Source organism: Lonchura striata, chromosome 2, assembly GCF_050655825.1.
Source record: "Lonchura striata isolate lonStrDom1 chromosome 2, ASM5065582v1, whole genome shotgun sequence".
NCBI classification, from domain to species: Eukaryota; Metazoa; Chordata; class Aves; order Passeriformes; family Estrildidae; genus Lonchura; species Lonchura striata.
This window is the reverse complement of record NC_140704.1, coordinates 43,214,397-43,237,517: the sequence shown is the minus strand read 5'-3', so window position 1 is coordinate 43,237,517 and position 23,121 is coordinate 43,214,397. Positions and strand designations below refer to the sequence as shown.

Here is a 23,121-nt window from a genome sequence, read left to right as displayed (position 1 = left end):
ATGCTGGGTACTGTGCTCATTGACTTGCTCCTTAACACTTTACTTTTCAAGCAATTGAGTCCTTTCTCACCTTTACTTATTCAGAAAACAAAAAGGTTTGGAGAAAGGACAATAATGTGAGCCACAACAAACCACGAAAACCATGAAACAGCACTGGAAAAACAGATTGTGAAAGAAGTGATCTAATCATACCTCAGGCCTAAAAGCAATGACCACGAAATCCAAATATTTTAAGTTCTGTCTAGGAACCATGAGAACACCAGGTGGAATCTCTAAGTTTAGAGGGCATTTTGACTAAAAAATCTCCCCTTGTAAGTAGCTGGGACAATATAATGCATTAATTAATTTTTATAAGCAGTTTCCATGAAAAGAGAATGGAAAGCAGTAGAAAGGCTGTGAGACCTGGAACTGATTGCACAGTAAAGGCTAAGCCATGAAGTGAAACCTTGGGAGCTGCTGAATCTTGAAATACTATAAAACCAAACAACTTCTATCAGGAGTAAATGTGATTGGTATTTTCCTGAAGTACAGTGATTTATTTTAAATAGTGATTGCTATCAATGATGTTGGAATTGTATTCATTATCTTCAGAGAGCTCACTTAAATAAGTCTTAGCATATACTGTTTGAGCTTATTTGCATTCCAATAACATCCACATTATTGGCAGTGTCCACCTACACAAGAGAAAAAATTGCCCTTTTTTTAAAGAGTTTATATTCTGAGAGCTGTTGAATCTTGCAACATTGCAAAGAATATTTGAGCTTAGAAATAATCCACATCATGATGATTATCAGATCAGCACCTAAAATAGGATGCAAACTATCTTGGAAGGCCAGAAATTACTGAGTCAAGATAAAGGCTCAAGATACATTAACCAGTACCTTCCAGAAAGGAAGCACGAATTTTCATTTTATTAAGACACTGAAACCTTTATAAATAAAGCTGGGATTTCAGCAATGCTGAAAACAAGTAGGCAATGAGTTTCAAAGGGAACTGTCCATGTACTGCCCACTGTCTCATTTGAAAATCCCAGCCAACAGCAGCAATTTTATTTGGTTTAAAACACCATATCACCATGGGAAACAAACCCACTTACTTTTCACTCCAGGCAAGAATGAAGTGTGGGTGAGGGAGCGAATGTGGTGGTAATGTGTACATCTGCAGGTGATTTATGGGCACAGGCTGTGCTAATAAAGAATGTGAAATTCAGAATGACACTGACAGCAGGAAGGCAAACTGGGTCCTGGAAGAATGACAGTGATTGTGAAGCTTACAAGAAAACAAACAGAAGTGAGGGTCAACTTTCATCCTCTCTGGAGGCAAGTAGGCAAGTCTCTAAACACCTTTCCATCCACTTCTTATTGTTGATGGGATTTTTGGGTTTTATTTGCTGTGCTTTGCAGTTTTCCAATCCATATTCTTTTCCTGCACATTGGTACCACATAAATATGCTACTTACTCCCTCATGCGTTTCAGCTTGGTCTCAGCCATTGTACTGTTGAGAGCTCTGAATCCCTGGGGCACCCCTGGAGACACTCCGGTGACAGTCCTCGAGCCTACAAATCAATGCACAGACACACAACCTTATTCACCTTCATCCCCCGAGCTCTATTGCAGAATCAAGGGCAGTCAGAAGGAGGAAGACTATCCCTGCTTCTCACAAGGCAGTGCCACATTAATTAAAGATGAATTAGATTATTAAATGCACATTAAGGGCAACTCCTTTCTGAGGGACAAGTAGGTTTATAGCCTAAAGGAACCAGAACTGTAATAACAAGGAATACACAAGGAATTACAACAGAAAGGACAATCACTTGAGAAAGTTCTGGGATGAATAAATATCCAAGAAAATTAAACTTGTTTAGACAATATGCATTTTCTTCCATTGTTTTTTAACTTACCTTTAAGAGTAAGAACATTCTTCCTAACAGGCAAGTCTCTCCTTGAGCTTGATCATTACTGTAAACTGGAAGTATTTATCTTACAACATCAGTTTCTTTTTCAGACAAAGATACACTTTTTATGTATGACTATATATAAATATATATAAACATACCTGTATATGTAAATGCATATGTATGTGTAAGAAATATACACATGCATAAACACACATGCCCACTCTTTCTGTTTAGAGGTCTTCTGAACTATTGCAATATTCAGGACCTAGGACTCACATACCACTGAAGCACTCATCCACAGGAACACAGAAGTGCTGATTCACAGAGGACTGTCAGGGTTATCAGCTCAAATATGCTGCAATTTCATGTAGTCATCCCATCATCCAAGTCTGTGGTTTTCCAAAGAATTTTATGTACTTTTTGCCCTGACTACTCCTATTTAAAGACAATTTCAAAGCCCCACTGGTAGCAAGTGGCTCTAAAATCTTCCCTCTTATTTCCTGATAAAATTTCTTTATCAAGCAGTTCCTGCTCATTTTCCTCCTGTTCCAGTCCTTTCTCTTGGCTTACGCAGTTCTTTCCTTCTCTTTTGCATACTCCTTTCATTTCTTTATAATTGGAAAAAGAGATCCTATTTCAGCTTTCAATTTGTTAAGCTGAACAAAGCAGCTATTTTAGCCTCTTCTTGGAAATTGTTTGGCATTAGGATTTCACTTCCCAAAAAAGGAGATGTATCAGGGTGTAAATGTGTGGGTTGTGCCACATAGGACCCAAGTTCTGAACAGGCATGGGAGGGCTTTGCATAGGGTAGGAACAAGCCAAAAGTCAAATACATTAACAAAATGCCTTGTCTAACTGAACACACACTCCCCTCCTACCAGGAGTTTTTAGCTTGGACTCAGCCGGGGTTTGGCTTAGTTTGGATTGCATTAACAGGGATCACATGCAGCCAGAGGAATTTGCAGCTCCCCTCCCTCTATGAGCTGATACAGACACCCCCAGAGAACACCAAATGCTTCCCTGGAATGTGCAATCATGTCTCTCCCAACAGGTAGGCTCCTTTGCATTACATGATTCTAGACCCTGATCACATCCATTTGAATACTGAGATTAAAACTTTCCATTGTGAGTGATTCTATTGAACCACTCACAGTGAGTGTCTGCTGGGTTCAGAAGCTTGGAAGCACAGAAGAAATGGATTCCTGATTCTGTTAGCAGGATGGACAATTGCACATTTAAAAACATTCTCCTAGCTTATCTTACACCAAATAGCTAGCTAATAGCTAATAGATAACTATTAGTTAACCTAACAGTTATCTGGTGCCCAAATATTACAACTCAGGTATAGTTAATGTAGTTTAAAAGATGAAAAATGACAAGCCCAGTTCTTAATGGCAACCAATTATTTCACCCATTAATGCAAAAAACATTTCCTGATTGTTTACTGTAAGAGTGTACATGCATATTCATATGTTTTACATGGAGTCTGTAAGCATTCAACTCCTTCAGCAGCACTGGAAAATTCAGCCATCCTCAGGACAGCTCTGAGGAAACCCCAGGTGCTGTGCAAAGTAGTGCTCATGACTTGCTGGGCTTCTGTCTCAGCTGGCACAGTATTAAGGTCCAGATGTAGGGCTTTGGTGGTTTGAAACCAATTAAAAATTGATGCTCTGAGCACCAGTGGCCTAAGGAAAATATAAATCTTGCAGTCTCTTAAAAAGGAGTACATTTAACCACCGGTACCAGATAAATTCTGGCATTATTATTATTATTACAGGATATATCACTCTTGTAAGAGCTCAGCATATTCTTTCTGTTTAGTGAATTCAATATATTACTACTATATTTATTACTACAGTATTTTCTTCTCCTCTGACATTTCATTATTAAAGACATCCTTCTTGCTAGTTTTGTTTTGTTTTCTCTGGGATTTCTGGCTAAATAATTCATATTTTGTCTACTTTACACATTGGCAGTTGGCCAAGAAAAACTTAGTCTCTACATGCAAACTCTCTATCTTTCTCTCCATTTAATATGATTTTTTGGCTCCTGCAAGGCAGCACAGACTGAAGTAAAGGTGTGGTTAGTAATTAAAAAAATGAGTTCTCAGTTAAGACTGCTTAATACATTTGGTGCTACAGCACACCTCAACAAATTTTCCTGGGGTGATTCATAACCATACCAACTTCTACATCAAAGGTATTTTCTTAGAAGCAGTTACTTGGTTAATAATGCATTTTGCACCCAGCTTCAGGCAGTTTGTGTACCCACATATCAACACAGAACAAGGAACTACGCTTCTTCAAAAAGCTACCAGATAATTATTTGCATTTTTTATCCAATATATCATTCTTGATCCATTAAACAAAATCAAATAAAACAACAAGAACACTGTCTTTTCAAAACCAGGTATGGCAGCTTTCTAAATGCATTTCAATGTCTCCCAGTCTAACCCAGTATTGCAGAAACAACATAGGGCAAAGGGCAAAATATCTTTGTCCTCTCAGGTGATAGAGCACCACTTTGAGGTTTGCACTGAGGATTTGTAGAGAAAGGAATTTAGTCACAGGTGCATTATCTGGTAAGAGTTTTCATAAATTATGGTCCAAAGGCATTCCTACAAACATTTCTGCTAATGACCAAAGAATAGGTGACACACACCTACTGCAGCTCTTCATAAGCCATGATGTATTGTGAAGCTGTTATCTCCACTGAATCACAAACTTCTGTTTGTAGTTCAGATTTCTTTTCTTTACCTTTCATGGCTACATATGAGATCCTACAGTGCCTTTTTGTACAAGATATAAAAGATTAGAAACAGATGTGTTTTCCATTCATAAACAATACAAAGTGACCCAACTGCCCCTAACGTTCTCTTCCTTAATGCCAAGCAAATCTAGTAAATTTTAAAATGAGTTTTTCAAACTCCCTTGTCTTCTGCAGTTTTTTTCTGGGATCTTCCCAATTTTTCAATTTATCAGCATGGCCAATCTTACTTCAAATGCACTCCACAGGGACCTTTATAGCCAACACAAAAGCAATTGTGTACCACAAAAGCTCTTGTACTTGGACTGATTCTGGGACCTCTTGAGGATAAAATTCAGTTACCTCCCAAGTCCTTTTATAAACACTGAGGTTTATACTAAAAAAATTCCACCTGTTGAAAAACAATATATATTTATTGCATCCTTTTTATCATAACCTTTGCTGACATAAAAAAAAAGTTCTAGTGTTTTTCTTCTTGGTTATTCTCTAACAACCACTTGAAATTACTCATAATCTTTTTGTAATACTTCAAAACAATGAAAGATGCCACAAGAAATTCTGTCCTGGTCAGATTCCTGCTTCTATTGCCCTATTATTGCCATGAAATCCTGTTTTCAGGAGCAGCCATTATAATCCTGTTGCAGCTCTGTAGCCCAGGAATACGGTATTGCCACTGCTTGCACCAGGCCACACAGCTGGAACTGAGTCTGCAAGACTTTGTCTAATCTTGTCATATCCTGACAGAAGTTTTGCTTTAATTGCTCAAGCTATAGCAGTAGTTCTTTGAATTACTATGTAGTGGACTGGTTTGCTTTATCTCCACTTTTTCTTGTAACATACAACCTGCTTTTCTAGATGGATAGTAGTGTTTTGTGTAGAAAGATATATGTATAACTAACTTAATTAACATAGAGAAGTACAGGCTAGTACAACTGCAGATGCCTTGAAAAGTGGGAACAAAGGATGAGATATAAAGGACTGCAGGCATAGGATGTCAAAAAGGGAGGCTCCAGCTAGTACTTGCAATACCATGGGTAAAACCAATGTGCTAGTGGTTAGTTAAAGAAATGCAGACCTAGAAGGGGACACAACTAGCTTTAGGGTGAAAAAGACAGCAAGTATCTAACTTATGCACAGTGCACTATATACAGAAAATTTTGATGCAATGGGAATTTGGAGCCCAGTGAAGAATGTGCAAGGTATAAATGAACATTAGCAAACACATAAAAATGACCCCAACTGCAGGTTTATAGCTTGATTGGAATAACTTAAAATAATGAAAGTTTAAACTTTCTAAGTGATACTGGGCATACAAAGATAAAAGGGAACATTGAGATTTGTCTCTTATTATCATCACATATACTTCTTTGGAGAAAATCATACCTAATTACTACAGAACTTGGAAAAAGCCTGTAAGTTTCAACATGGACTGGTTGAAAATTTTTTAGTGATAAAAGTACAATTTACTTATTTAATATTACAATTTTTAAAAAGTCATCTTCTTGTCCCTAATACTGAATGGAAAAGATTAAGATAAGGGAGTTTCTAATACTAAGATTGTTTTTTAAACACCACTGTTTGTCTTAGGCTAATATTCTTGTTTGTTCTCACCAACCTTCAAGGCAATTCCTCTCTTTAATTAAATGAAGGGATATTGAAGAACAGAGCAAAATCTTTTTCTTATTTCAACTTCTGCAAACCCATTGCAAACAGTGATGTTGCAAATGCATACATGAGTGCAGAATTTGGAGACAGGGCTTTTCTGTAAATGTGAAGAGAAACTAGATGTAAATGTTCTTCATTCAGTCCTGAGGGTCTCCTGGCATGGGACCCAGAAGGTGACCAGTGGCTACAAGACTGTGATGGCAACAACTTTGATTACTCCCTTTCATCCTTCTTCTTTGGCTCTCTTCCCACCTATCCAAGCTCACAAGCAGGGGTGAACCAGAGCTCAGCACTGGAAGAATTTCTGGAAGCAGGACTTTCTAGGAATCTCCTGTATTATGGTTTTAGATAATCCCAAATCAGGTTTATCCCAACTGAACGAATGCAAACAAAGCAGATAGAGAGGCTGCAGTTCCCATGGGAGCCTTTGGGAACTCAGCTGGCCTTTCATGAGCTCACACTCAGTCCCACCCGCTGGCCTCTGGGGACAGTGACTATGGCAGCCACAGTAAATAGCCTTATTTCACTTAAGCTTTCCTTTTAGCTTTTAAGTAGACCACAACAACCCAGGTTTTCCAACTGTAAATCTATAGACAATATTTTGCCAGAGATTTTAGGATTAAATTACTAACTTAAATTCTCACTGTTTTCTTTGTACCTGAATTACATAAATTAAGTATTATCCAAGCTTTGATCATAATTTAAACATATTAAATGTTTTAATTCATTTTCTCTTATTGTTACCAGGATTAAAACTATAAAATAGCTTACATAGCCTCAAATATTTTCCTCTGGAGAAAAAATGACAGTAGCCAAATGTTTAAATTTTTTTAAATAACATTCTATACTTCTGACTAGCATGCTTTATGGTTTTCTTATTTTCAACAAAAGCACTTATGCCTTTTCTTTTGGCATAATTATACTTCTTTGCAGTAGATTAAGGAAGTAATTTTCAAACTGATCACATTTTTTGAGTTATTTTGTTGCAATATAGAAATAGTTGGACAGCTCTGCATACAGACTGCTAATAACTGCTGCTATCCAAAGAAGATATATCATCTTACCCAATGAGCTGCTATTCAGGACACTCTCCAAATACTCAACCATTGCCTCCATATCACTGTCCTGTGAATAAATGAAATCGGAATGGCATTAGTGTGAGCACAAACCTTAACACAAACACCATGTCCCAGAGGTACCATCCCACAAACACAGAGGATAACACACCAGTAAGTGTCAAGACTAGACTATTAAAAAGTTACATTGCCCAGGACATTTTCTATGTTTTCTTCTCTTAAAACATCAAGCTTTGGAATGATGTAATAACCAAACAACAATTTAAGTCAAATTCCTTGCAGAACACAAGTGTTTAGAAGAATTCTGCACGGAATTCAAAGGAGATATATTTACTGTGGAGGGTGGTGTGCAGTCTCTCAAAATATACCAGCATTTTATCATCAGTTAGTCCTGGAACATCTAAAACAATATTACATTGAAAAAGGCAAGTAAATACTTTTTAACTATGCCAAAATTTTTATGCTTATGATAGCTACCCACAGCAAATTAATATTTATCTTTCATGTAATTGCATCTACTTACATGTCTAGTAACAGCAACTAATTGAAAAATTTTTAATTAAGAAGAGATTTTAACATTTTTATATTTCAAGTGTTCTGCTACCAAACAGATGGCTGACAGTTTTGCTGAGATATCTTTCATCTGAAATGCTGTTTGTGTACATGGATTAAATTTAAAGTTCTGGCCATTAAGCAATGATTGTTGTCCAGGAAGTGCATCACAATTTTATGACAGTCCAAGAAAAACTTGGACTCTGAGTATGCAGAAGCTGCTGCCATATCACATTTAACAACACAGCATTTCTTGACTATTTAATATTGACAGTCATGTCAAAAATACATTTTTTTAAAAATAGTCAGCACTCTATGCCTTTAAGACTGAAAACAATGGTATAAAAAGAAACACTATTGACCTCCACTTCTACAATGGCCAATCTGTTTCATATTCTTCTGTGATCTTACTAAAATGCCCATTCTAAATTTCTTAACTTAAGAACTGCCAGTACACCTAAACAGGACAGCAATAATTGCTGGCAATGACTTCCAGCTGGTTAGGGATCTTCTGGTGCAAGTGGGAGCTGTTATGGATGAGCATAAATTAACTGTTCTTTCACTCCAAGTTGTTGTATGGGCTTGTATTTGAAACAGGCTCTGCTGAGGTTTGCAAGCAGGAATCATGTTCTTGGTTGGATATTACAACAGGTAATCCACAAGCCCATAGGTCCAAAGAAGCCTCTTTGCCCTTTTGGAGCAGCCTGTGGGGTCCTGATTAGATCAAGTCAGCACAAGGGTTTGCATTCATTATGTTAATATACACAGTAGATACTGAATATTGAATTAAGAAAGATTACAGATATAATTTCTCTGTACTTCTTAAAAAAAAAGAACCATTAGGACTTCATTAAAAAGACTTAATGAAATATCTTTCATTTAAAACTAAAAAGTAATATTGATTTTCTGCTAATATTACTTTGTAATTATTTTTATTTTCATTACCACTAACAGTTAACCACAAATCTACAGACAGGCAAAACATACTAAATAACCACATACAACACAATTGCTTTAATAAAACTTTTTTTTAACTTTTTTTTTTAATGGGACAAAGCCTGTAATTCCCAAACATTTGACTTCTCAAAACAAGACATTGTATTTGCTCCAATTATAACAACAAAGCTGGTTTATTCGCTTTATGTTGTAAGGTAAAAGATGTATTTTCACCTCATCGTCACTCCTGTGTTTTCCCCACTTGGGTTTAGCACTGGAAGAGGATTTAGTAGTTTCATTCAATATATTTCTTTAATCTTTCCCTTTTTTTTTTTTTTTAATTTTTGCAGAGAAAGCAAAGCCCTACAGAATGGACAAGGGACTGTGACAGATGCCCAGAAGAGAGGCACTCCCATGCATAAGAGCCAGTGTGGGTGAATGCTTGCACATTTCAGATTCAGAACAAACAACCCCATTTCTAACAGCCACAAGCCATGCCAAAACACGTGTTAGGAATCCAGTGGAGCATCTTAGGGGTCACAGCACACAGACCACTCAGAGCTGCTGGAGCTATGATAATTGATGTCAGCTGAGTGTCTGGCTTGACAATCTCAGAAGCAACTTGGAATTTGAAAATAGGAACCTACTGCATCACAGTAGCAGACTTTGTCATGGTGAAGAGGGTGAATTTGTTGTTATGGTCACTGAGAAAAACCACTAAGAGCACGGTGATGAACTGCAGTAAAGAGCATCCACCAGCATCTCAGCTAAATCAAAGCCAATAGAAGCTTCATTACACACTAACTTTTGAAGATGAAAACTCTGTTAAGCATTACACATCGCAGTGTTTTTTAAAAACAGTTTGTCATTCTCTTTCATTATTTCCCCCTAATTAGGAACTGGTTCTCCTAGGGAAAAAACATGTGGAAAAGAGCCACTGACTTGAAGATGTAGAGGTCTGGAAAAGCAATTGGCAAATTGCTGCTTGAAATCTGTCAATGTGCATTTCTGCTCCAAAAGAAAGGAACAAAGGACACTAAACTCCAGTGTTGGAAAATGTACCTGAAATCAGATAGGCTGTACTGAAAGGTATCAACATGAGAAAAAAACCAAAATCTGTCTCAGCTCCCACCCTAAACCTTTAAAATTAAAATGTTGCAGTGCCTAACTCTACCTTTCTAAGTGGTCTTACATCCCATGTGAGGCTGCCACTTCTCAGTCTGTCTTGACACCTGTGGGAGCCTAATATAGCTTGAATAAATAGCTCATATCCCTTTCTATATCTTACACCTTAATATGTTGTTCGTAAAGATGACTTTTCTGACCCCATGCTACTGCATGAACATTGGACATTTTTTTAATCCTTGTTTGAAATAATGGGGTCACCAGAGAGCACCACCAGATGCAGCATTTCTGCCCTCTCTGCACAGAAGTAACTAGTAAAGCAATCTTGTGATTGGAAGTCCAAGAGATTTGCAGAAATTACCTTAGTAGCCCTTACTGTGTTGCAGTGGAACAATTTCTTTTTACCACACACCTCCAAAAGCTTGGTTTAAAGTATCTTTGAAGAACGGGTTTAAGAGTATGAATCCCATCACAGAAGTAGGAGTTTTGGTATTAAGTAAATGACTGCAGAAGCAAACCTTCGCTATTCTGGTAGGATTTGAAGCTTATTATTAACACTGAGCATGATCCCACCTACCTTTGAGTGGGATTCATCTCACATAACCATTGATATGCAAAGGAAGATGTTGTGTGCATGTTAATAACTGTAAATCCCTTTATAATCACCAAAGAGGGACCTCTCTGCATATTCCATACAACCTGCAATAGATGTTTACTCCCTAATAATGCTTGCTTACTTCCTCTCACAGTACTGACTTTCTGTTTGTTGAGTTCAGACAAAGATGTTCAGATTTGCACAGATATGTTCAGTCTGCTTTCACCTCAGATTTACTGCAGAATTTTTCACTTGAGAAAGCAAAAATAGCCCATTTTCACTTTCTATCTCCCAAGAAATAGAAAGGGTAATTGTGTCAATACCCAGAAACACACTGATTGAATATCTTAAGCTGACAGAGACAATGAGGTGCCAGTGGGATGGCTCTTCCAGCCCACCATGCTGGTTCTTATCATGGAATTTTTAGGCAGTCCAACATGAGGGACTGTTACAGCTCACATCTGAATGCCAACATCTAATTTATTCTGCATTACTGAGAAATCTATTTTTGTCTTCTGCCCTTCATTAATTCTAAGCAACAGAATCTGCCTGTTCAAAACTACTACTGATTGACACTTAATGATACCATCAATGAAAGTTAAAAGAAAATTTCAAAAGGCATTCTAAAAAAGAAATATTATCTTAGAGTCTGATGAAAATGAACAGTAATTTCATTTTTAAGAGTACCTTGTGGTAGACTTTCTGGGCAAAGGTTTCTTTTTGTGTCTATGTATTGTGGATAAGCATAAAAACAGCAAACTGAAAAAAATATTGTATAAAATAATCCACTGTTTTACAATTGAATAACAATTTCTTTAGACCACTACTGCACAAACTGCTCCTGAATTTTAAGGCATCCTGTGTGTTTAATTTGAAAGTTAGGAGGACATGTCTAGATTGAAGGGAGCTGTTTCTGAGTATATTTCAAGTTTTACTTGTGGGACAATTTCAGGATCCCCTGCTACTGTGGTAGAAGTAGAGATCTTATTTCTCACACTTTATTTTTGCCTTAAAAACTACATCTCGAAGCTACTAGCTCAATTTTTTCAAAAACCACAACTTATTTATAATTTAGTGAAGAGTATTAGTCTTCTTGGCCAGTTCCCTGAAATGCAGAAGACATCACGCCCTGATCTGCAAACTTTGCACATAATCACAGAATAAAGGAACTGTTCCTAGGCAGAGCCAGGTAGTACCATTCAGAGGCACTGCAGGCCATGCTTGAAACTGGGGGCACATAGGAGAAATTAATAGTTCCTGTATGCCTTAGGAAGATCTATTTTCAGAACTGCCTCAGACACTTAAGTTTATTGATTTGACTGAGACTTGATCACTGGAGACAAGATTCATCTCAGCTCATTCTGATCAGATCTAAATTAGGTGCCTTTTCCAATGATCTTCAACCTTCACACTGCAATCCCTGACTTTCTTGTGGAAGCCTTAACTGATAAAGCTACTTTAAGCCTTTCAACAATAAGTTTTCTCTTTACTGACATTTTCTGTGAGGTGGGAGAGTCTACAGATTTGCTGATCTGCAGCTATTTTGTAGCTGTTTAGTCTCATTGTTTATCACACTGTCCTCAAAAATATGTCTAATATAGGCAGGAACTAGAGGTGAATATCACTGTTTGGGAAATAGAGCTCTAACTTAGATCTTATGCTTGAAGTATACCTTCAGCTTTAATTTAATTTAAATCATAGCTGGCATTTGAGAGGATCCCACTCTGAGTGTTTTAGAGTCACAAGACATTCTGACCAAGTGATCTACCTTAAGGCATTCATGGGAGTGTTATCTTTAGTCTTGAAGGAATGCAAAAATATTTCTCATCAATATCTTCTAATACGCATATAATAATTCATATTGATATATACACAAACTCCTGAAAAAAAAGAAATCAGCAATGTCAGTAGGACAAATTCTAGGAAGGAACTTAGTTTTCTCATGGAAAATGAGCATCAAGTGTATACAGGTCTCTCAAAGGTCACATATACCTGGTGATTTGTCTTAGAGACTGTCCATGACAATTCTGCATCTTCCTCTTCTTCACTGTCTTCTGAAAAGGATTCAAACTCATCTTTATAATATTCTTCTGCAATTTCTGGGTCTTCAGGGATCTCTAAAGACAATTATGAGTTTATAGCATATATAGAGAAAAAGAATTATCTGATAAAGTTATCAATGAACTTTATGGCATCAGCGTTACGTCAATAGCAATGCGTTCTGTAATTGAAAGCAAAGGATATGTTCTCAGATTAAAATGTTTGTCTTTAGTGATATGATAAGTAGTGTTAAAGCTGTCTCTGGCAAAGTGCAAATCCTTATCATGTGTGAATTAATGAACCTAAGGGATCTATATTGATATTGCACTGAAATCTCTAAACTATACAATAAATCAGGCTGGAAGTGACCTTATGGCATCATTAAGTCAAAGCAAGGCCAGTATTGAATTGAATCCAGCTTTTGTGAGCTGAAATTATAACTCAGTTTTGTTTTGTCTAACACACATAACTTGTGGAAGATAACATATATCAGGTACATATTTAAAAGATATGAGAAATTAAATCTATATATTTTTCTAAACTTTATTGAAGTAATACTATAATAAAAGAAAAGAAATTAGTATAAAATCAAGCCATGCATACTTTGGTGTCATTCTCTCTCAATTTATTACTATCACAAATTTTAGTAATAGCAGTGAGTGCAATATTAATGTAGCCAATGAGCCCATGAAGTACAATAATTGGTATTAAAACTCAACACATTCATCACAGCTTGAAAGACACTCCAGCCACTCTGCACTGGGTGAAATCCTTTAGCATCCCAGACTCTCGATGAAAGAATTAGTGAAACAGCTTGAAGTCTGATTGCATCTCCTTCGGGGGGATATTACTACAAGAAATGTTAGTCGAAGACAAAAAATATTTAATGTTCAGCTGTCATAAATCATCGCTGTCATTGTCAGAATTTTAGCTAATGCTAATTTCAACTACTCTCCTCAATTAAGTCTGCCCCTTTAGAGAAATAAGAACTATCTTAAATTTTACTGCATTGAAATAAATGAAGTTCAAACAATATGCCATAAAAATTATTAATCGATTTTTTAATTGTTTCACATGGATAAAAATCCAAAAGGATTCAAACAGGAGAACACAATTAAAATCCATATAAAAGACATTTAAGTTTAGGCAGGAGCAATAGTTCTAATCTTTAAGGTGAAAGAAAGAGAACTCAGAAAAAATAGTGTAGCTATCTGCTGCATTAGATGGTTAAGCTCTCCTGTTGAGATGTAAGGTCTACTATCTATTGTCCCCAAAGTAATTTCAAAAATACCTCATTTTTTTATAAACCTGATTTAGCTCCAAAATGGTGACACATTTTCACTCAGGTTTCTGTTTTAAGATATTAATGGAAGCTGCATAAAAGCCCCATGCACTGTCACAATTTCTAATCCTACTCCTTCCTGCTTCTATTTTTCACCTTTCTTAGTTTGACAAAACAAACAAGCCAGAAAACAAACAGCTAATCAATACCCGAGTTACCACAAGAACACCCCCAACCTAAAAACATTTTCTCACAAAGAAAGCATTTATTTAATTGCTAGAGTTCTACAAAGTGCCATTTGACAGAAAGTCCAGCGCTTCATTAAAAAGGGAATCTTAAATATCATCCTTTCTATGCGGAAAGAGCACCACAAAATTAAGGTACATCTCATTTTCCATGTGAGGTGATGAATTTTTCTTTCTTGCAGAGAGGCTGTCATCCCAGTGATTAGGATAATTTTCTTAGGTTCATCTGCATTCTGTCTATGTACATTCAGATACATATAAAAGAGCCCATTTATTATCTTGTAATGCAAACACCAGATTATGCTGGTGTTTTCTGAGTCATCTTCTCCTCCCACATTCTGCATTTGTTTATTGCTGTACCAAAAATGCAAGCATCCCCTTTCCAACCAAACAAGGTATCAGTCTTTTTACTCATAACTGTACCTTTAAAATGTCTGCTCTGACTACTGTAAAGTCTATACTTTCTGAGCAGCCCATGACCACAGAAAACTGGTGATGCCCCTAACTATGCAGAGAGGCTGGCAGTGTCTGTATTCCACTTCCATGCCAGCTTTTGCATCCTTGTTAGAATTATTCACTTCACCATTTGTGAAATTGGTTTGACAGCTGTTCATAGACAGCCAGTTAATCTGAGCTTAAGTAATACAATTTGAAATGCTAGTTCAGATGCTGGAGATCTCCCAAGGTATACAAGTTTACTGGCCCCAATTCAGAAACCAATTCCAAGTGGCATTTCTGAAAGAATACAGCATGTCCACTGCAGGGGAATTTGGCATTTGCCTAATGAAAGTTCTTAAAACTTTTTTGTTTTATGACTGGCATCTTTAAAGAAGGAGCCTTCAAAGATTTACACATTTCTTTAAACTGTTTCCATATAACACTCCTTTGAATCTTATCAAAGTAAAGCCAGCTCCCAGACCTCCGTGTATTACAGATGCACAAGACATCTCTGGTTCTCTGCAGAATTATCTGAGTACAGAACAGCTTATTGAGCTGAGACCCAGGATCAGACAAATTTCAAGAATAGATCAGATGGATTTGGCACAGCAGATACCGTAAATCAACATGGCACACTGTACCTGTGCTGGCCTAGTGAAGTCCAAGTGCAGACAGCTTGAGTGAGTTGGTGTTTTCAGCTCAGGGCAGGCACTGTCAGGGGAGTTCAGGCCCCATAAGTTTCTATTTCCATGTCTGCAGTCCATCCTCTGGAATATTTGCTACCTGAGTTTTCCCATAATTCCATGTGATTTCATATACACCTCCAATTTCCACAAACCAGGTGACAAAAGGCTGGTTACTGCTCCCATCCCTGAATTCTACTAGTGAAGTTGCACACTTAGTAATATAGCACAGGAGAAAATTATTTGGTTTGTGCTTTCAGAGAAGTATTTTAAATAATAATGTTAGTCTTTGGGCTAGGCAGTTTGACTGCTGCTTGGCCACTGCAAAGCCTAGCATGGACTCCGGTGATGGGACCTTGACCGTGTCCTTTGTTCTGATAAACAAAATAGATATTAAGCCTATTTGTGACTGGGAGGTGCCTGGGTAAAGAAGTGCTAGTGAGGGCAATGCCAAGACTATTGTGCTGAAAGAGGAAACAAAACTGCTGCTGCAGAACCCAGGGGACCTGCCCCTGTTTTGACAGCTGGACTGGCATCCAGCTGAGCATCTCTGATACAGCATTCTTACATTCTCCATAGGGAGCACAAGGGGTCTGTACAGCTGCTTCTGCCCCCTCACACCCCCATATGGCTCAGCTGGTCTCTGAAAGCACCTTGTGTTTTATCCAGCTGTGTGTATTGCACCAAGGCCAGTCACAACAGCTTTTATTTGCTTACAAAGCACTGAATTCAAAACAAACTCAGCTGTTGCTTTGGTATTGCTAGATGGTTTAGGCATAGCATTGAGACGTTTGATGCTTGTTATTAGATATTCAAAAGAAAACAAGTTTTGAATAAAACCATTCCTCTTTAGATCTCTTTCTATACAGTAACATGATGCTAATAGTGGAATGATGGGTAAAAACCTATTATCTAAAAAAAGTCATAAAAGCATGGTTATTTCCCAAGAAGACAAGTTAAACAGAAAACAGAGGAATGTGATACTTGTAATATTTTCCTTAAAAGAACCAAGAGCTTGTTTCAGGTAGCATGGTAACTCAGCAACAACAATTTTCTCCAGAGATGAAAATGCTTTGATAAATATCTTTAATTTTCTTTGCCTCAAACTCATACTTGTCATTGTTGCATTGATGTAGTAGTCCCATGTTCCAGAACATACAGAAGGCAATAAGTAAGGCCACTTTTATTAAAAGAAAAAAAAAAACTGCAAAAGAAAAAAAAGAAAACAGAATGGTGCAACATATGTAAATTTTCACCATTTGTATTCATAGTAACAAAGTCACACTTGACTCTTTAGGATTATTGTACTTTTTTGATCCAAAGGCTTCATTGCATCTCTGGAAGAAGGCAGGTTTTCTCAGCTGCCACATTCCTGCCTTAAGGAAAAAAGTTGTTACTCCTCGCTCTGCACAGCATCACACAGTGGAAAGTGAGGAGTAAATCACTCAACTGCTCTGGCACACACTGTCATGGGACATAATGGACTCCTAAGATGGTGACATGAACCAGGACACCAGAAAGTGGTGTTACCACATCTCTGCTACCACAGACTGACACAAAGAACTCAAAAAATTGAGAGAAAGGGCCAGGACAGAAGTCCTGGCAGGACCCCATCAGTACCACAAAGGTGCCCTTGATCCTTTCCTTTGTGTGGAAATGCATCAGCAAACACCAGTTTAATCCCCTATGAGCAGGTGACACCTGCTGGAGCAGATGCCACGGTGGCACCCAGGCTGGGCACCTGGAGCACCGGGGTGCAAGAAGGGGCTGTGAGAGCACAGCCCCTGCAGCCCTGAGAAGGGAAGGCAAAGGGGAAACCTTGCTGCTCAGAGGTTAAAAGGAAGACCTGAACAGAGGATAAAAGGAAGATGGAGCCTGTGTCTTCACAGAGGTGAATGGCGATAGGACAAGAGACAACAAACATCTGGAACGTCCAGTTTGGAAATTCCAGTTTGACATTACAAAAAAAAAAAAAAAAAAAAAAAAAAAAAAAAAAAAAAAAAGAAGAGTATGATCAAATGCTGGAACAAGGCTTAAAGAAGCTGCAAGAGCTCAATCAACCCTTGGAGGTGTTCAAAACTTGATCAGACACCCCTAAACAGCCTGATCTGAAAAGAATGGCTTTGAGCAGGGGGTTGGACTAGGCTGGCAGGGGTTCTTTCCAACCTAAATTATTTTATAATGCTGTGGCTATTTGATTCCTCACAAACAGCTCAGGATCACCCCAGATCTATTTGTGTGTGCACACATACACCCTAAACAGGCTAAGCAGAAACTTAAGAGATGGCAAGAGCAGCTGGTGCACAGGGCTGGGCAGTTCTTTTCAGAGCTGTGCATCACTTACCACAGAAAGAGAAAACAGAAAGGGATTTCTGCCTTCAAGGAAGAAAAGATAAGGAACTGAAACACAGTCAGTAGGAGAGATGTTTGAAACACAGAGATATGTTTCACTGAGCTACATCATCCTGCGTGAGAAATTCTACCACAAAGGAGATCAAGAGCTCTGTGACCCTCTGCAGCTCAGGACAATACCCATATGATTAGAAAAAACAAAATAACCTCTTTATTATAATCTAAGATCACCTAGATTGGTTTGGGGGTTTGAGGTGGGGTTTTTTTTCCCTTGTGCAAGACAAAACCCTTCAACTTTAAAAGTTTCAGTCAAAGTGAATCACCATCCTTTGGTCAGCTAAAGATGATATATGCATTTTCAAACTCTGAAGATTCATTGTTCAGAAAGACAGTGGAAACTTTTGTCCACCTCTTCTAAACTAGGCTGAAACAGTCTCTCAGAGCATACATTTCAGAAATGAACTAGGGGATGTACAGGATTTTTTGTGCCCATTAAAGTTCTGTACAATCATTCTGGAGAAGCACAAAGGGACTATGAAGTTGTTAAATGAATCATTTTCTGACATGACCATGTGCAGCTTAGACATAAAGTGAGTTCTTCTAAATGAGAACTAGAAATATAACAAAAAATTAAACAAGAATATTTTATAATTCTCCTCTTTGCATTTTAAAAAAAGTAAAAAGCTTCAATTATTTTATGGGTGTCACTGAGTGAAGAACTACCTCTTCTGAAATGGCTGGAAAAAGACATACAGAGGGTGTAAATCAGAATGACCTTATGGGAATCATCTACTACTTGATGTTAGAAAGAAAGTAGCAAGTTTCAAACTGTTTATCCAAGGAAAAAATACCTTTCTTTTAACCCAAATTAAATTTCCAAGAGAAATATTTTGTTTGAAGGACACAGGTTTTTTCTTCTAAGCATTCCACCACCTGGTATTTTATCAGTAAGTACAGAGACAAAGCATGAGAGGAAAAAAGAAGTTCTTAAAAGGAGTGGTTAACAAAAATGAACTGCAAGAAGGAAGACTTTAGTCAGATTTTCCCCTAGATTTCTGAATAATTTGTTTTTTCTCCTGATTCCTAGTTGTCACATATATAGAAATGGGAGCTCTGGTAGGCAGTGACAATGAAGATGAAGCCATTCTGCCTTTCAGACATGGTTTAAGGTTCAGCAAATATAAAAATCTTCCAAATATTCAGAAATCTTTTTAGTAATGATGGCTGAATAAGGATAAAGAACAACATAGTGATTTAGACAGTAACAGGGAGCATAGTGAGTTTTGGAAGCCATTTCATTTATGCATAAGAGTCCTTATTAGTGTAAAAGTTGCCCTACTACTTGCACTGCTTTAAGCAGGAGCAAAGCAAGAGATGTAAGTTGAAGGAAAAGTGACCTAATGACATCAACTTATAACTGTCTTACTCCCTGAGTTATTTTAAACTTTTTTTATCAGTTAAAGTGTACTTTCCAATAAAAACTCAGATTTCCTCCTGCATCTGGCAGATACCAACCTCCTGACACTTTCCCTTGCAGTCTGACAACAGTGTTGGGAAGGAAAAAGTCCACATGTTAACATAAAATCTGCCCCTTATAAGAGTCACTTCCTTCTCCCTGAGATTTGGTTCAAGAATGCAATTTTTAAGACTTAAATTGAGGACATTTTCACAACCAGAAGTTACAGAAAGAGAAGAAAACAAATGGGAAGGGCTCATATCCAAACTTGTTGTAAGCAGTTGTGCACGCAAGAGTCTGAATGCAGCAAAGATGCAAAATGCATTTTATTTAGATATAAGCAATAATATATATGTTGAACAAGTAAGAAAAACAAGCAAATTATTGCAGCAAAGCAAAAAGGTGTTGAGCTCTTATACACCTAGATGAAATTCACTTGTGAAAACACATATTTACAAGATCAAAGGGGCACACTTTGCTCTGTGAAGCAGAAAATATAGCAGGGGAATTCAACCAAGATCTTCACTGCTGTCACTTTCTCATTCCCTCCACCCAGTTGTCTGACAGCCACATGCAGCGAAAGCTAAACTGGTAGATTATACAAATTAATTCAGCATTTACAGCTTCTTTCAGAGCAAATTCTTCCTCACTTGGAATTGCCTCCAGCTTCTTACATCACTGTATAATTTGTCTCAGCTCCCCAGAAATGCCCTCTAGTTTGATAAATAAGCCATAAAACTGGAACTGGGGCTGGACTGGGAGTCCTTATAAAATATTTTTCAACTCCATCATGTTCACTCCTGTTTTGTTTGCTGCAAAAGCCTGGTGCATCTTTATTTACATCAGTTTAACCTCATGTCTAATGTGCAGTGTAAACCTGTATTGCTCTGCATGTAGGACAACTTGGAATAGAAACTAGCATCTTTCTAAGGAATATTTAAAACACTGAAATTATCTGAAAGGATCTGCTATGAATCCAGTATGCAGACTTTTTTGTACATATACAATCTCAGTGCATTTGCTTCTAATTACTTCCTAAATTCACAGACTGTTTCATAAATGTTTTTTAACATAATGCTTTGGAAGGAGTGAAGGAAATTCCTGTGCCATTTTTAAAAAGACCAGGCCAGAATAATTTTAACTTTAGTCATTGACCAAGGTGAATTTTGAAATAGACTCTCTTTATCAATGCCAAAATAAACCAGTCTAAAAAATAGATTAGGAAATATGTAAGAGCTATACAGCAATATAATTTGCTCTCCCCACACTGAAAGTGTTTGGGTTTTTTTATATAACTGCTGTGTAAAGACTTCATTCTTGCAAGCTTCCCTCTGTGAATCTGCAAATGCAAGACTTCTTGTAAGAAGTAACCTATGAATTTTTGTGAAGCTATGAAAATATTTTAGTAGCTAGGCATGTTGAAGAATAGATAGATTTGGGAAAGGTTTTCTAAGGAGCTTATGACTTGAGTTCAACTCCTGATCTCCAAAGGCAATACTTCAAGAGAAGAGCTCCTTAAACAAGAACAATAATGCTTTCAGTGATAAAAAAGGAAAAAAGCATTGATTAATTTTTCACTTTCTGGGTAAAACATACAAATTTCGTTAAATTTTGATTTCACTATAATAAGTCAGATTTAGTATTGCTTTAATTGAATCTGGGACAAGTTGGGCTCAGTATGAAACTGAGCAACGAAAACAAGAGCAGATGATGAGGTCAGGGGAGCACACTATGCCTTCAGATCCTGCAAGAGTCTCAGGAGTTTGTCACCCCATGTTCCAAGGGGACATCTCTGCAAATGCCAGAACTAAACCAGCAAGTTTCTCTCCACAAGCATCCCACGTTATCATTGCAGCAAGTCAGGGACTGTGCCTTATGATCCTGGAAGTAGGGGAACAACAGGAAAGAGGAGACCAATGGTTAAAATCACAGCAGAACTCACAGCAATGCTGTCCTCTTAACTGAGACAAGATTTCCTGGTTACAAAGGCTAATGTAACAAAAATAGTGCAGAAATGTGCTTAATGCCACTTACTGTAAGTACTATTCTGCTTTATTGTGACTTGCCAGACTGAAAAACAAGACTTGATTTTCCTTTTAAAGCCTTTGAGCAGTGTGATCACTTGTATGGTTATCTTTAGGAGTGTTAGTTACCCATGAGTATCAGTAAGTACCATTTTACAGGCACCAAAACAAAGGACTGTGTGCATAGATGCTGGAAAATCTACTCAGAAATATTACAGGTTTTTAACCTTCCAAGATTTACAAGATTACCTTGAAAATCCTTCAACAAAGCTTGTAAAAATAACAGGCTAGAAAAAAAGCACAGTATTTTATAATGTGTGAACATTTCCTATTTGAGGCCCAAGTGAACTTTGCCCACTTGAATGTCAAAGCAATATATCCATAACTTAAAATTAGCCATGGAGACATAGTAATAATGTACACAATTACTGCAACATACTTAGCTATTTTGAAACTGTAATGGAATCAGGGGTTTGCCAGGTGTAAGGTATCACAAGATATTAAGCTAAGGAATTTGACAAGTTATAATCTTTGCAGTATACAGAAATAAAAAGCAATATAATACAGATCAGAGAGATCATATAATATGTCCTTTTATTAATATGGCTTCAATTTGTTACTTTATTTTTCTGTACAAAGAATTTAAATACCACAAGTATTTAACTGAAGCTATTCTCCTCTTTTAACTTAACCCCTTCCCACACAAAAACATGTTTATTAACTGCAGTAGCTGCTTATGAAGAGCCGGGAGTCTTACAAAAATGGACATGAACACAACGGAAGCCCCAGCTGGCAATCTAAAAATGCAGGATATAATATTTTATTAGTGCCCTTTATGTCCAGTGTTGTTTTGCTTTGGCTTTCTTTCATTCCAGGCAATGAAGAGATACAATGAGGACAAGCCCTTAAAAAACAGATACTTTTCTAATTTCTTGAATACCTTTTTAAAAAAATAAATCCTCTCCACCCTCGTTTACCATGTCTCATCAGCTGTGAGATTGATACAAATATAAAGTGGCAATTTTAGCCACAAATGCCAGTGCATAGTTTTAAGTTTTCATGCCTGTTAGAGTGTGGCTTGTTGAATCTAACTCTCCTTATGGTTCCTGTAAAAGGTCTGGGCCTTTAATAGCTTTGTATCCAATTTATCTTTCAACTGTAAACACTGATCCAAACCAGAAGGATCAACAATGATGGTAAGGACATGGTAGAGTTGTTCCATCTGGAATTGCATGGAATAATCCAGAAGCACTTTTAGATACAGCTTATGATTTTGTAGCCAATTTCAAGGCAAGTTCTGTAGAAATTGGATCAGAAACCCTGAGCCTTTAGCTATTACTTTTGTATAACAGGATTATGCCTTGCTCTTCATGCTATTTTCAGCTGCAAAGACTGAGTTCCTCTACCTAGAGGATTTTCTATCTAGTAAAGTAAGAAATTTCTGATACGCCACACTACTTTCCCACATAGGTGGGTACAATGCATGGTTTCTCTGGATTCTTTACAGTAAGCCTCCATAAGTAGTGTTTCCTAATTTATTCAATATTGCTGAAACTTAGACAAATCAAAAGGAATCAAGTTGTACAAAGAATTGAGAGGAACTATGTTATAAAATGTGGCTTCATTAGAAAACATTGCAACCAAGGTGAAACTACCTGCACTCAAATAATTAATGTGATCAGTGAGAGAACTGCCATTACCTAACCCAGTGTGTAGCAGCACACACAAAAAGGCTGAGGTGGTCTATCAGTGGAAAATCTACAGCAAAGATGACTTTTTGCATCTTAAAATGTTCCAGTTCTCTGGAAAAGGGGATCTCTGCTTCTCTGGTTATTCTTTTGAATCAGAAAAGTGGATGACAAGCTCAAAAAGTAAATTAGAAGATGAGTTATAATGCTATATTAGGAAGCAATATTTTGTATTACTTTTGTGATGGTTCCAGTAGCTTTTTAGAAGGAGGTCACATCATTAAACATGCAATGAACCTG

At 37.2% G+C, this 23,121-nt stretch overlaps 1 protein-coding gene across 12 annotated transcripts in view; it reads right to left on the bottom strand.

Annotated features, from left to right (window-relative positions):
* The window catches only part of NEK11 (NIMA related kinase 11), a 121,358-nt gene that overhangs the window by 51,560 nt on the left and 46,677 nt on the right, over window positions 1-23,121 (bottom strand). For all 12 annotated transcript variants that reach the window (XM_021543355.4, XM_085573260.1, XM_077786888.2 and 9 more), the window contains 3 exons: window positions 12,606-12,730; window positions 7,394-7,454; window positions 1,460-1,556 (listed from right to left, as the gene is read on the bottom strand). In XM_021543355.4, the coding sequence (XP_021399030.3) occupies window positions 1,460-1,556; window positions 7,394-7,454; window positions 12,606-12,730 (283 nt within the window). The remainder of the gene's footprint in view (window positions 1-1,459; window positions 1,557-7,393; window positions 7,455-12,605; window positions 12,731-23,121) is intronic.